This window comes from Arvicola amphibius, chromosome 13 (assembly GCF_903992535.2).
Source record: "Arvicola amphibius chromosome 13, mArvAmp1.2, whole genome shotgun sequence".
NCBI lineage: Eukaryota > Metazoa > Chordata > Mammalia > Rodentia > Cricetidae > Arvicola > Arvicola amphibius.
Window position 1 is genome coordinate 58301443 of NC_052059.1, and position 14114 is coordinate 58315556.

The 14114-nt window shown below is 39.7% G+C and overlaps 2 gene segments (V, D, J or C); both read left to right on the forward strand.

Moving 5' to 3' along the window:
• Window positions 1-507: 507 nt before the first annotated feature.
• Window positions 508-5000, forward strand: LOC119799832. The segment is given in 3 exon segments: window positions 508-559; window positions 736-1061; window positions 4887-5000. Coding segments are annotated over 3 exon segments (492 nt in total).
• Window positions 5001-5762: 762 nt separating this feature from the next.
• Window positions 5763-6903, forward strand: LOC119799833. The segment is given in 3 exon segments: window positions 5763-5857; window positions 5974-6321; window positions 6830-6903. Coding segments are annotated over 3 exon segments (474 nt in total).
• The last annotated feature ends 7211 nt before the right edge of the window (window positions 6904-14114 follow it).

Here is a 14114-nt window from a genome sequence, read left to right on the forward strand (position 1 = left end):
ATACTGATGGCTCATTTGCCTGTCTGTTTTCTTTCTAGAGAAAGGGGGGCACACTGTTGGGACAACGAGGAGGTAGAGAAGATCTAGGTGGACTTGGGAGATGGGAGACCATGATCAGAATATATTGTCTGAAATTCTTTACACAAAAAGGTTTAAAAAAATCTTGCTAAGATTCTGCAAGGCTCTTCTAACTCACTGGTGACATCAGTTTTCACATCAGTATTCTGAATTTATGAATTCTCTTTCCTCACACATTTTGTCTCAAACTCCCCTTATATGAAATGCTACATTAGAAAAATACAGTCCTCGGATCTGCCTGTTGGCCTCCACAGTTGTGGAGCATTTACCCTGTAGAGTCATGAGGTGAAGGTGGGTGGGGCTGTTCAGATGAAAGAGGAAGTTTAGAGAATCAGGGGGAAGCTTTTGTGTATAACACAAGCATGTCTGCATACAATTCTTGATACTCTCACAGGTGGAGAGAAGACAATACAGCAATTGGACAGGGCCATGGAGAGTAAACTGGGAGCTGCACTGGGGATTCTGTGGGTGCAGATTTGCTGTGAGTTGTGCTCACCTAAGTCGTTTTAGGGATTCTGCAGAGATGTCAGTGGTGGAGGGGGAATGAGTCAGTTCAAAGCCCCTGTGCAGTCATCCTCATGGTGTTTCCTGGGATGTTGGACAGGTGTGTGTGAAAACCCTTCATTGACTCTGGTTTGCTTTTCTGTTTCCAAACAGGGGTGAGAGGAGTTGATGTGGAGCAGAGTCCTTCAGACCTGAGTCTCCACGAGGGAACCAGTTCTGCCCTGAGATGCAATTTTTCAACCACCATCATGAGTGTGCAGTGGTTCCAGCAGAATCCCAGGGGCAGCCTCATCAAACTGTTTTACCTGACTCCTGGAACAAAGGAGACTGGAAGGCTAAAGTCAACATTCAACTCCAAGGAGCGCTACAGCACCCTGCACATCAGGGATGCCCAGCTGGAGGACTCAGGCACCTACCTCTGTGTAGTGGAGGCACAGTGCTTTTTACAAGCCTGCAGCCTGGCCCAAAACTGCAGCTGGGTGTGCAGCTGCAGCCCTGACATGGGGAGAGTCGACAGGAGGCTTTTCACAGCGGTGGCTTTATCAGATCTCCACCAATTACAAAGAAATTGTGAAGAAACAAAATTTCCACAGGAGAAATTCGTGCTTAAAATCAGATTGACATGTCCTTGATTTGGATAAGCTTAAATGTTCAGCCCACATGACTAAGATGTATACTTTATTTCACCAAATGCTTGTGCTAATGTCATGAACTATAAGCCTCTCTTACACATTCCAGAACCATTTGGATCATGTCTCAAAATTGGAAACTGGGGACAACTATTTCCATCCTGTGTTTAGAGAGCATAGGAAAACATTTACAGCTAATCTACTTCATATAAAGTTGATAAAAAATTAAATTTGAAGATCTAATAGATTAAGTTGTAAAAGACAAGATAAACAAATCTTATTAAACTAAGACATTATTTCTACAGTATCTTGATATTTTTAAAAATATAATGCATTTAATTATGCAATATAAAACAAATATTTCACATAAAATGATCAGAGAGAAAAGATAAATGACAAACTAGAGAGCTATATTTGCAATTTTTATCAGAATAATATTTGTAGCAATTGATTCTACCAAAATATTTATACATCTTCAATGTGATATATACATGTAACTTCTCATTCAAAGATAGCTCTCAAAAGTAAAAGTGGAGCCCTCCTAAAGGTCACACAATAAGGGATTATTTCATTATACAGTAATTAAATATGATCCCAACAGCTGCTTTGTTATCTTCTAGATAACAAAGGGTTGTTATCTTCTAGAGCTGAAAAACTCTGGCATGCCAGTTGTCTTTATAAGGAACTGGAAAGCTGCCATGCTCATTGATTCCCAAATTGTCTCTCTTTTGCTGTGTTCATGTTAAAACAGCAGCTGAGTGGTTGCAACAGTGACTGGACTGGATTAGCTAAAATATTTATTTTTCAGAGTTTAACAAATTAACTGATGCCCCCTTGTGATTCAGTCAGCTTCATCCCCATTGAAACTACATTTTTTTCCAAATATAGATTATATGAGCTTCCAGATAATAAGAAATTCTTAATTCTCAATAAGATATATATGAGTATGGATAGAAGTAATGACAGTAACAGCTTTTACAGTAAGAATTATTGCTATGGTATAGTTCTACTAGTTCTGCCTTTATATCTTACTTGGTCTTTTTCCTTTGCAGTGTTTAATATTTTTTTCTTCTTCCATGTATTTAGTGTTTTGATTATTATGTCTCAAGAGAACTTTCTTTTATGATCCAATCTATTTGTTCTGTAAGTTTTTTGTATTTTTTTTTAAATTTTTATTTTTTGTTTTTTTTAATTTTTATATTTTTTTTTGTTTTTTGAGACAGGGTTTCTCTGCAGCTTTAGAGCCTGTCCTGGAGCTAGCTCTTGTAGACCAGGCTGGTCTCGAACTCACAGAGATCCGCCTGCCTCTGCCTCCGAGTGCTGGGATTAAAGGCGTGCGCCACCACCGCCCGGCTAGTTTTTTGTACTTTTATATTCATATCCTTACCTTCACACAAATCTAACTCCAGATCTTCATTTTATCTTTTTGGAAAACAAAGAAATAAAAAAGCAACCAAACCATAATAGAATAAAGTAAATAAATAACAAAAAAACACACGAGGAGCTCATTTATATGCAAAGACACAAGCATGCACACAAAAATATATAACACCACAAAATGGAAGCCATAATATATAAGAAAGTAACTGATATGTTAAATAATGACTCAGATAAAGCATTAAGAGACCTAGAAAACAAACAATAAAATTGAGTTTATTTGAGTTGGCTGTCTACTGCTGGGCATGAGACCTACCTTTAGTGTGGTTTGTATACCCAGGGAAATGTTCTTGGAGAAAACTAAATTTTCCCTTCTGAGCAATTTTCAATTGGAGATAGCTTCTCTGTTAGAAGCAGATAAAGTCCATTTTCCCCTCTTAGCACTTGGACTCCATCTGTATCAGACTGTGAGGGCCCTTTGCATGTTGCCACCAACTCTATGAGGTCATATGTGATACAATGTAACTGCAGGGCATTATATCCTTAGTGCCTTCCATCCCCAGTGGCTCATATAATCCTTTTGCTTCCTCTTCCACAAAATTCACTGAACCCTGAGAGGAGAAGTTTAATGGAGACAATCTATTGAGGACTGGGTGTTCTAATGTCTCTCATTCTGAGCATATTTTCCAGGTGTGGAGTTGTAGATCTCTGTGTTTGTTCCCATCTACTACAAGTGAAAGCTTCTCTGGTGATTGCTGAGTAAGACATTGATCTACTGGTATAGCAGAAAGTCATTAGAAGTCACTATATTGCTGTGGATGTTTAGTAGGACAATGATATTTGGTTTTTTCTTAGGTCGATAGCCTGTGTAGTCTCAAGTTTTTGGCCACCAGAGCAGTATTAGAAATGGATTTCATCTAATGGGCCCTAAGTTCATTCAGAATATGGTAGGTCACACCAATAACAACTGTCTCTTAATTATACCACTGTATCATGTATAGAGATCACCATTGTAGAACAGATGATTTATAGCTGTGTTAGTGTTTACCTTTCTCCTCTAATAATGATATATATGCTTTGCTAGATTTAAAGACAGGAAATAGACTCACTAGGGTGTTCAAACAACATTCTTAATCTCTCAACACTGGAACACACTTGATATGACATATTTGTTAAGTGTCTGAGTCCCTCACATGTCAGAGAACACTTAAGCAGAGGCCTCACTGGTTAAGGATACAACCACAAGGTGGTAGTAGACCTCAGCTGCTGGAGAGTATGCAGAGGACTCACTTCTTTGTATGCCGATTGTGCATGCTTAGGGCAGAAGCACAGCCTTTTCTCTTTGACTGAGTGGATGACTCAAGAGGTAGAATTTTCCTTAGAAAGAACAACATCCTGATAGCAGTAGCTGACCAGCTAGTCATCACAATTTATACTGGGCCTTAATTTCTTTGAAAAGAATAATGAAGACATATTTTCCTTATTTATTCATGTTTCTGTAACTGCAGTGGCATGGCGAGCTAAGATTTTAGGGCTACAGAATAATCCGTGGGTATTTCTGACACATCCAGAAGGTACTCTATGTTAGTCAAATTTTCTCTATTACTGTTTAAAAAGAGAGAGAGAAGAAAAGAAAATTTGGCAAAGTGATGAGGTGACCACCTTTCTCCTTTCTTTCCATCTTTTTGTATAGGGGTGAGCCAAGGAGAGCAGGTGGAGCATCATCCTTCTACACTGAGAATCCAGGATGGAGCCAGCGTTGTCATCAACTGCACATATGTAGACAGAACCTCGTACAAATTCCTTTGGTATAAACAAGGACCTGGAGAGCATCCTAGGCACATTATTGACATTCATTCAAATATGGAAAGAAAGAAGGACTAAAGACTGATAGCTTTACACTATTTTGATAAGAAAGCCAAACACTTCTCCTTGTACATTGCAGACAACCAGTCTGGAGACTCTGCCATTTGTTTCTGTGCCAAAGATACCCACTGTTCCCCAGTCACATACAGCCTGTCCTCAAACCTGTCACAGTGCCTGGAGCCCCATCAACATTCTGTGTCACAAGCCTTCCAGTGCAGCATTTGCCAGTTGTTAGTGGGCAAGTGCCAACTCTAGTATAGACATTAGAACACAAAATAAGTAGGTTAGCTTCAAGTAACTGAAGCTCTTTTGGAAGGTTTTTCTCCTTCTTTTAAAAAAATATTTTAAAATTTGAAATACAATTTTGTCATTTCCTTTCCCATTGCAGCACATGATTTCTGTCGTAGATAATCAGAACTCACTGTTCTTCAGAGAAGAAGATGCTCTGGCACACCTGACCCAGATGGGACATATCAATCACACAACCTTGTCCCACGGTCAAAGGTCACTGAGGAAGAGGAGATGGAAAGAATGTCAGAGCAATAGGTGGGGGATGAGTACAAGGAAGCAGTGTTTTCTGGACATAGCAGGGCAGCTGCACACATGAACTCACATGTTTACAGCACACATAAGACTTGCAAGGATCAGGGCAGACACAGTTTGATCAAGGAGTGAAGGTGTGCATTCCCACCTTTAGCTAAGAAGCTTTGTGAAGTTGGTAGCTGCTGGGAGAGAGACTCGGGTTTCACTAAAAGTAAATTCCTAGTGCATAGACTGCCCTCCAGTGAAGGCCACACATCCAAGAGTATATGGGTAGCAATCCTGTAATGCAAACCTTGATGTGTTCTATTTTTTAAATGAGTGAACATAACTGGGTTTATAGAGAAGAGTGGATGGAGTTGGCAGGATTGAAGGGAGCAGATGAGCATGATCAAAATTAGTTCCATAATATATTCTAAGAACTAATAAAACGAGAAAAGATAAATTTTATCAGAAATGTATGTGTTTGTGTCTGTATGTCTTATTTTACGTATATTCATCACACTAAATACCGAAGGCTACACATAGTTCAGTAACACTGGTGATTTCAGGCACCCATTGGGGACTTGAGATCTGTCTCCTTTGGGTGAGGTTTCAAGTTCATTTACCATGTGTTGTGCAGTTTGAATATAAATCAGTAGAGGGCGATGTCTCTTCAGGTAGGGTCTCACCATCACTCAAGCAGGTGGTGGCTTTACATCACAGACTGTCACTGTGCAGGAGGAAGTCTTTGTTTATGAGTTTCAATAAGGTCCTGAGGAGACTTGCCTGTGAGTTTGGTGAACTCAAGAACCAAGTGTCATTGACGTCTATGAACATGCTTCCTGACACCTGCTCAGTCCTGGTGCTCCTGTTAATGCTCAGTAAGTTACATTTACCCTAAGCGCTGATGATGTCATTTTCTTACAGCTATGGAAGCTTTTACCTACTTCCTTACATAAAAAGTGATTTCTTCTTATTATTTATTTATTATTTTCAGGGAGGAGCAATGGAGATTCAGTGATCCAAACAGAAGGCCTGGTTACTGTCATAGAGGGGTCACCTGTGATGCTGAACTGCACCTATCAGACTACTTACTCAAGTTCCTACGTTTGGTGGTATGTGCAATATTCCAACAAAGCCCCTCAGCTACTCCTGTGGAGCGCCACAGACAACAAGAGGACAGAGCACCAAGGGTTCCATGCCACTCTCCATAAGAGCAACAGCTCCTTCCACCTGCAGAAGTCCTCAGTGCAGCTGTGGGACTCTGCCCTGTACTACTGTGCTCTGAGTGACACAGTGAGGGAGACTGCAGGGGAAGCTGCACACAAACCAAGGGTGCAGGAGGGTAGAGGGGAGTGGCCCTGTGAGGGAGGGCTGTGTGCTTCCTCTAAGTGGGTTTTACTCAGTCTCCTGAAATACATCATCAAATGTAAAACTAGGAATTTGTGGACACTTTGATAGGATAGGACAAAAGTCATTGCTAGAGACAATTGGGGCTTTGATCCCAAGAAATACTGTTTTCTCCATAAGTGGAGAACCTCGTATAGAAAACCTCTCCAGGAAAACTTTGACAAGAGACTTTGCTCTACCAATATGTCTTACAAAATTTATTGCCAGATATTCTCCAACAATATTTTGTTACTAGCCTGCAAATTTATGACCAAACGAGGAACATAGACTCTAGTCTTTGAAAATCTCCTTCAATCTCACTCCACAAGTTACTTAGATTCTTCCTCTTCTTGTTACAGAGAGTTCAGCCTGACTTCCAGTCTCAGTTACTGTTCTATTGCTGTAAAATAACCATCACCAAGACAACTTACCAAAGAAATCATGTACTTGGATCTTGATTACAGTTTCAGTGGGTGAGTCCATGACCATCATGGTGGCAAGCATAGTAGCAGGCAGGAAAGCATGGAACAGTAGGTGAATGATTCTTTCTGATCATAAGCAATACGCTGAGAGAGGCCCAGCTTGGGCTTCGAGATTCCCAAGCCACCACCAGTGACACCTCCTCTGATGAGGCCTCACTTACTGACCCTTCCTACTCAGTCCACCAACTGTGAACCAAACATCCAGATCCTGTGAGGGCCATTCTCACTGTAACCCTCACACTCCCCGACAGCCTTCACTCTGTGCAGCTGCTCAGGAAATAGAGCTGCTGCACTCTCAAGATGATGTTCTTTTTTATTTATTTATTTTCTATATATTTCATATTTCTTTTATCACCTTCCCTCCTCTTCCCCTTTCCCTCCCCTCCCTTCCACCCATACCCCCACTCCCTCCTTCTCCAGGCCAAAGAGCCATCAGGGTTCCCTACTCTATGTTAAGTCCAAGGTCCTCCCAACTCCTCCCAGGTCCAGGAAGGTGATCAACCATTCTGACAAGGCTCACACAGAGCCCATCTATGCCATAGAGTCCAAGCTCATTGCCATTGTCCTTGGTTTCTCAGTCAGCCTCCACCGTCAGCCACATTCAGAGATGTTCTGAGAGCAGCTCCTTCTCTTTCCTACATGCCATGTAGGTGGCAAACTGTTCATGAAATACTCTTTTGAAAAATCCTTTCCCATTCATGTCCACTCTTATACTCTACTGCACTTTGCTTAAATTCTCATCATGTGGTGTAGTCACTTGCCTGAAATTAGACTTAGGTCGTCTTGTAATTCTTATGAAATATGGAAAAAGATGACAAGGTTTTGATACATCTCAATTCTGGAACCAAAATACTGATTTAAATTAACATGCTTTAGTACTCATATTAATCTGTCTGTAAAGGAAGAAAGATCTGAAATCAATGGCTATGAGGTCCCTCAAGAAAGTTTTCTGTTTGTGTACACAAAGAGCAACAAAATAGTACATATCTTGGACTGGATGGATTTTAGCAGAATGGTTATTAAAGGTATGAGAGTGACTTTACTTAGCAGCTGATGGGAGCAGATACAAAGTCTCACATCCAAATACTGTGGGAAGTTGGGGAGTCCTAAAGAGGAGGGGAGGGATAATCAGAGGAATCAGAGTGGTCAGGGACACCACAAGAACCAGCCCACAGAATCAACTGGCGGGCTCACGGAGATCAGGGAGCCTATAGGGGTCTGACCCTCTGCATATGTTATGGCTGAGAAACTTAGTGACCTTATATGATTGCTGACAGTGGGAGCAAGAGCTGTCCTGATTCCTTTGCCTATTTATGGGACACTTTTCTTCGTACTGGGTTGTCTCATACAGTCTTGATATAATGGTATGTGCCTGGGTTCACTGTAGTTTGTCATGCTGTGTATGGTTGATATCACCGGGAGGTCTGTTCTTTTCCGACAAAGTACAGAAGGGGTGGATCTGGGGAAAAGGGGAAGTGGGGGGAAACTTTGCATGAAGGAGAGGTAGAGGGGCTACAGTAGGAATATAGTATATGGCAGAAGAATTTTAAAAAATATTAAATTCATAGAATGTAAAATGATCATATCAGAGTAACTGGTCCATCTGCTTAAAAATAAGTACATTCTGTCTTACTGGTTAGGGCCCAAAACAGAATGTTAAATTGCATTTCTGAACTCCCCAAATCTACTTCAAATGGCACAGCACAGAATAGAATCTCAGAGATGAGTGCTTGATAAACCTAGATTGAAGGCTAAAGCCGCAGTGGCAGGCATGGGAAACTTCCCTTCAAGTTACTGCTCAGGGGTTTCAAGAGTCTCTTCCAAACAAAGTAGTGAGTTTCCATTGTCCTTAATTGGCTCATGAAATTTGAAGGTAAGACCCTTTTGCTAAGAGTACTGCATCCATCAGAAACAGGCTTTGGAGGAATTTGCCAGAAATGACCTACAGACTCTTACTTAAGAAGTTCTCACAGTATAACCAAGATTCCAAGGAAGGAAAGTGAAAAGTCCTGCCAAGTCTCAAAGACTATGAACCTAAACACTGACCTCAGTGGCAAGATCTCCACAAGGATGCAGCAGTAGCACTTTTATTTCCCTGGTAAAAACTGACATAAGTCTTATTGGACTTAGGCCTGTTCAGTAGGAAGGATGTTAGCCCCAGTACTGTAAGCCTTGTTTACCGCCCACATCTGAAGAGGGCATAGACCCTAGAGGAGAACCTTCTGTGGCCACTTTTCTAACTCAATGTACATGTAATAGTATTGTAAATACTTATAATTTTATATACTTACAAACATAGATTTCACCCCTCATCAACAAACTTTATTTTGAAGCACATCAAGCAACTCTTGTCATTGATAACTGTTCAAAAAGCAGAGAATAAATATTGAGAAATCTCTAATCCCTGTCAATACGTTTACAATTCAGTTCCCACACCACAGAACACCACAGAAAAGGAGCAGGAGGGATTGTAAGAAACAGAGGATCAGGACACCAGCTGAAAGAATGACATGAAGGAGAATATTTATTCATTGTTGAAGTGAATGCAAATGAGAACACACAGTATATAAATAAATATGGAGGTTCTCCCAAATGCTGAGCATACATTTACAAAATCTAGCTATACCACTATTTAGAATTTAATCAATAGTCTATATCTTTCTACAGGGATACTTGTTCTCCTGTGTTTATTAATGCTATATTCATAATCACTAGGAATTGGAAACACTTTCAATACCCATCAACTGTTGTGTGAATGTGAAAATGTGGCACATTTACACAGTGGAATATTCAACTGTTAAGAAAAATGAATTTTTCAGGTAAGTGGTTGGAAGAAGAAATATGGGGGAAGGATTACTAAAACTAAAAGTATTTGAAAAAAATGAAACCCTCTCTTATAGAAACTTCCTGAAACATATACTCCTACCAAAGTGGAGGTTATGAGTATAAACACACTTAGAATGTGGTTTAACATGACCATTTAGCAAGATGAAAATAGTAATTTCCAAGTAGGAATTAACTTGAGTTTTAAGTTAAATTCCTGAGTTTCAAATTAGATTCAAAAGGTAAAACATTTTGAAGGTTCTTCTTCACCAAATACCCCTCAATTACAATTTTCATTTTCCAGGTGATGATAAAGAGGCCATAAACATATTTTGTATCTGGCCCAGTTGAGTGATTGAGTTGAACTTACTCATGCAAGCCATGGTTCCTTCATTTTACACATATATGTAGCCATCAATGTTTCACAGCCTTTGGCTAATACTATTTTACATTACAGATGTTTGTTTCTTGGTTCCTTAACTCAAAGTCATCTTGGTTTATTTCCAGACCATTTCTAGTGCTGGAATCTTTAAATCCCCTCCCTATATTACTGAGTATAGTATTGCTCCCAGAACTCTTTTCTGCCCTCATTGCTTGCTGCTTCCACACAGTATACTCTGATCTGTCTATAGAGGATTCTACCTTTGTGTTCATCCTTTGACACAACATTTCCTCATTGAATGGAAACTGATAAGGTTCCAAATGAATTCATTTTGATTGACAGCACACACATGTACACAGAGGGAGAGAGATACAGACAGACAGAAACAGAGACATGAGTGAAAGAGGGACAGACAGACAGATACATACACACATACACACACACACACACACACACACACACACAGAGAGAGAGAGAGAGAGAGAGAGAGAGAGAGAGAGAGAGAGAGAGAGAGAGAGAGAGAGAGAGAGAGTTGTAGTAGTGGAATTGGAAGGTAATGCTCATTTCTCCTGGTCCTTGGTGCCCATGCATTAAACAGTCTCCTCCCATGGGCAGGACCTGGAATATGGCAGGTGACACTTCTGAATTATATTGTATTTTATAAGAAATGCAAATGGACTGCACAGGTAACTAAGTCTCTCATCAGTCTGATGTATGATGTATTTGATCTGAGCTCATCAAAATGAAGAATGTCCCTCAGAGCCCTTTCCTTTTGCACAACACCCTCATCTGGGTCTCCAGCACCTCCTGAAGCTCACGCTCAGAAACCAGCCTGTGTCTGCCATGGAGGGTCCTCGGCCTGACTGTGGGAAAGATGAGAAAATATGCCACCTGAATATCCTCTGACAATGTGACTGAGGAAATTAGGTGCTCATATGCCTTGAATCATAGGTGCAGAACTGGACACAAACCACCTGAAACTACAAATTAAGAGACCAAAGTCCCAGTCTCAGAAATGTTTAGGGAGTTGCCACATTTCATAATTGCAAGAGTATAGAGAATGTGCAATCTTGGGAAATGTTTCATTCCTGTGGAATAGATCTCAGTTGCCATTTACCTGTTTCTCGTTTTACAAAGAAAAGTTCTAATTTGTCTTTCAGAAGAATTATGACCCTGAGGAGCAAGAGATGAGTAGCTGCCCCTCAGCCTCAGAGTACCTGCTCCAAATACACAGATGCAGTCATCAGGCTGAGGTACCAACTGGGTTCTGCATCCTTCTGCAACATCAGTGTTGTGTGGGGGACTAAGCTCCAGGGAGGGTCTCAGTTCAGAGGGAAACAGGATGGTTTTGTTGGAAAGAACAGGATTTTTAACTCAGTCCAAATTTCCACCAAAGTATCCTACACGATTGAAGGACATTAGTTGCTGTAATATCATTTGAGTCAGTGATGGGCTGGGATGGCATAAGGTTGACTGTGGTTTATATTTGAGAAGAATATATGGTTTTGTTTTTTATTACTAGTCTCATTTCTCACGTGATGCTGTGAGGACCAGCCTTTAGCAGATCAGGAATTGGGCAGTGAGGGGGTGGGGGCACCATAGAGTCAGCAAACTAATCACTCAATTTGACTTTTCTATCTTAAGGACTAAAACTCAGTTCTCTGGGGTCAGCAAGTGGGGCAAAACTTAACTGTCTCAGACTGGTGAAAAGTGAAACACACACACACACACACACACACACACACACACACACACACACACACTCTAAGGGTCACCTCTTTATAATCTCTTCTTTTCTTTCCTCTCTCCAGATGTATCCCTTCTGTACATCATCAGTTTTTCCATTACAATTTCTATACCCGTATTCCCCAGGAAAATCTTTCAAGCAGCAGAAAAATTACAATGCGATTACACTCAACTTTTAAGTGAATGATTACAACAAATACAGGCAAGAAACATGTTTCCCATGTCCCTTACATGATTAAACATTTTTCCTATCACAGCTGGAAAATAAATTATTACCAAATAACTCCCTACATTCATGCAGAAACAACTTGTTATAGATTAACAAAGTGTAAGCAGGCATCTTTATTTCTCCTCAGTCAGTTATTTTTATGACAAGCTGCATTTTGTTGTTATGAAGCAAAAGTCAATCACTTTATTTTTTATCTAAAGAAATATTAAAAGAATCACAAAATTAAGTTGTGTGTGGTAGAGCATGCATTTAATCCCAGCATTAGGGAAACTGAGATAGACAGATCTCACTGAGTTTGAGATGAGCCTGGTCGACAAAGTAAATGCCAGCACAGCAAGTTCTACATAGAGAAACCCTGTCTTCCCTGTCTTGAAAAAACAAAAAAGAAAGAAAGAAGGAAGGAAACAAAGAAAGAAAATAATCAAAACTAAACTTTTATATGTGAAACACAATTATTTAGCTCCACTTTAGATTCCCAGGGTGCATACCCATTTATCAACAGGTTTTTATATAAAGAAGCTGAGGGTAGAAATGGGTATAAGGAATTCATTATTACCTTTGATTACCAACCCATCCTAGCAAGAATGTCACACCATCTAATAATATCTGGGCTGTCTTTGTTCTTGGTTCTTGACCTCAACAAGCCCCGCATGCAACTATGTATCTTTATGAGCTTTAAATTGTTCCTCAAGAATTTCTACTACAAAGCCATTAACAAAAACATCTTAACCTAACCTTAAGTCTTATTTAAAGCTTTGTGTAAGCTATGATGGACAATGAAACCCATGAACACATCTCCCAACATTAAAAGAACAGTTAAAAGAACTTGAACTATCCTAACTTTCGAAACCAATTGCTCTTCTTAAACATTAACCCAAGCCACAGTCTATGTGACACCTCAAGAGAAACTCATAAATCCTAGTTGTGTGATACTTCCTTGTTCTTATTTTCCATCTTCTGCAGGCCTTACATTATTAGGGTTGGGGGTGGGGGCACCACCCTATACCTATAGTAATTTTCCCACTAAAGTAACCTCTATCACAATCTCTTACTATATTTCTTAAAAATCTCCAATCATCAAAATCCTATTTAAATTAACATCATTATTGTGTAAAATCATTGTTTCAGTAACACAGTATAGTTTAAGAGGAAATCATATTCATAATATTCCACAGGTGAAATTGCCCAGCAGAACTGGATATTTCCATGAGATAACCATACTAACCTAAAGGCAGTAGGGATCTCCCACACCAATTCACACCATGCCAAATAACAGAGGAAAATGGTAGTGGCGAACATGTAAAGGAAGAGCACTAGCGAGAGACATCCTGGAACTGAAATTCTTTGAGGGGGGCAGTCTTGCCTATCCAAGATTCACACATCAGTGCTTTGTTTCCTGTTAGGCCAATCTTCCCAAACTCCAGTGCCACCTGCTGTTCCTCTGACATGGTCACTGACACTCAATTAGATCATCTTTATGATAAAAATCTTGAAAATGTACTCCTCTATTGTTATGAAAGCACAATGCATTGTTCTCTGAATTCAGCATATGCAATAGCACGTGAGCACTGCTGCCCTGTCACTATGGGTTACAAAATTCTTACATTAACTCTCAAATCCACTAACTTCTTAAGTGGTCATATTGTTAAACAACATTTAGAACAAACCTTGAGTGTTACAGGAGTGTTCCACTTTTAAAAATGTATTTAAAATCTATGAAACATTGTATTCATACTTACTCGATTGTATACTCTCAAACTCATAGTCTTTTTAAAACTATTATTATTACATATAAAGAATAAATATAATCATCTGTGTCTGATTAGTGATGTTTGCATAATATAATTTTAGCACTGACTACTTGGTATTGGACAGACAATAATACTATCTTCAGGGATGATTAATTCTCCCTCTCTCCCTTAACTGTCTGTAGTTCTTTGTCTAGAAAGTGGGCCATCATGAGATTTGAGCAACAAAATAGGAGATGGATACTAAAGGGATAAAATAGTAAAAAATAAAACAAATAATTATCAGGTGATTTGAATTATATATAAGAGGTCTCAAAAACTCTACCAGAAATTCACTAC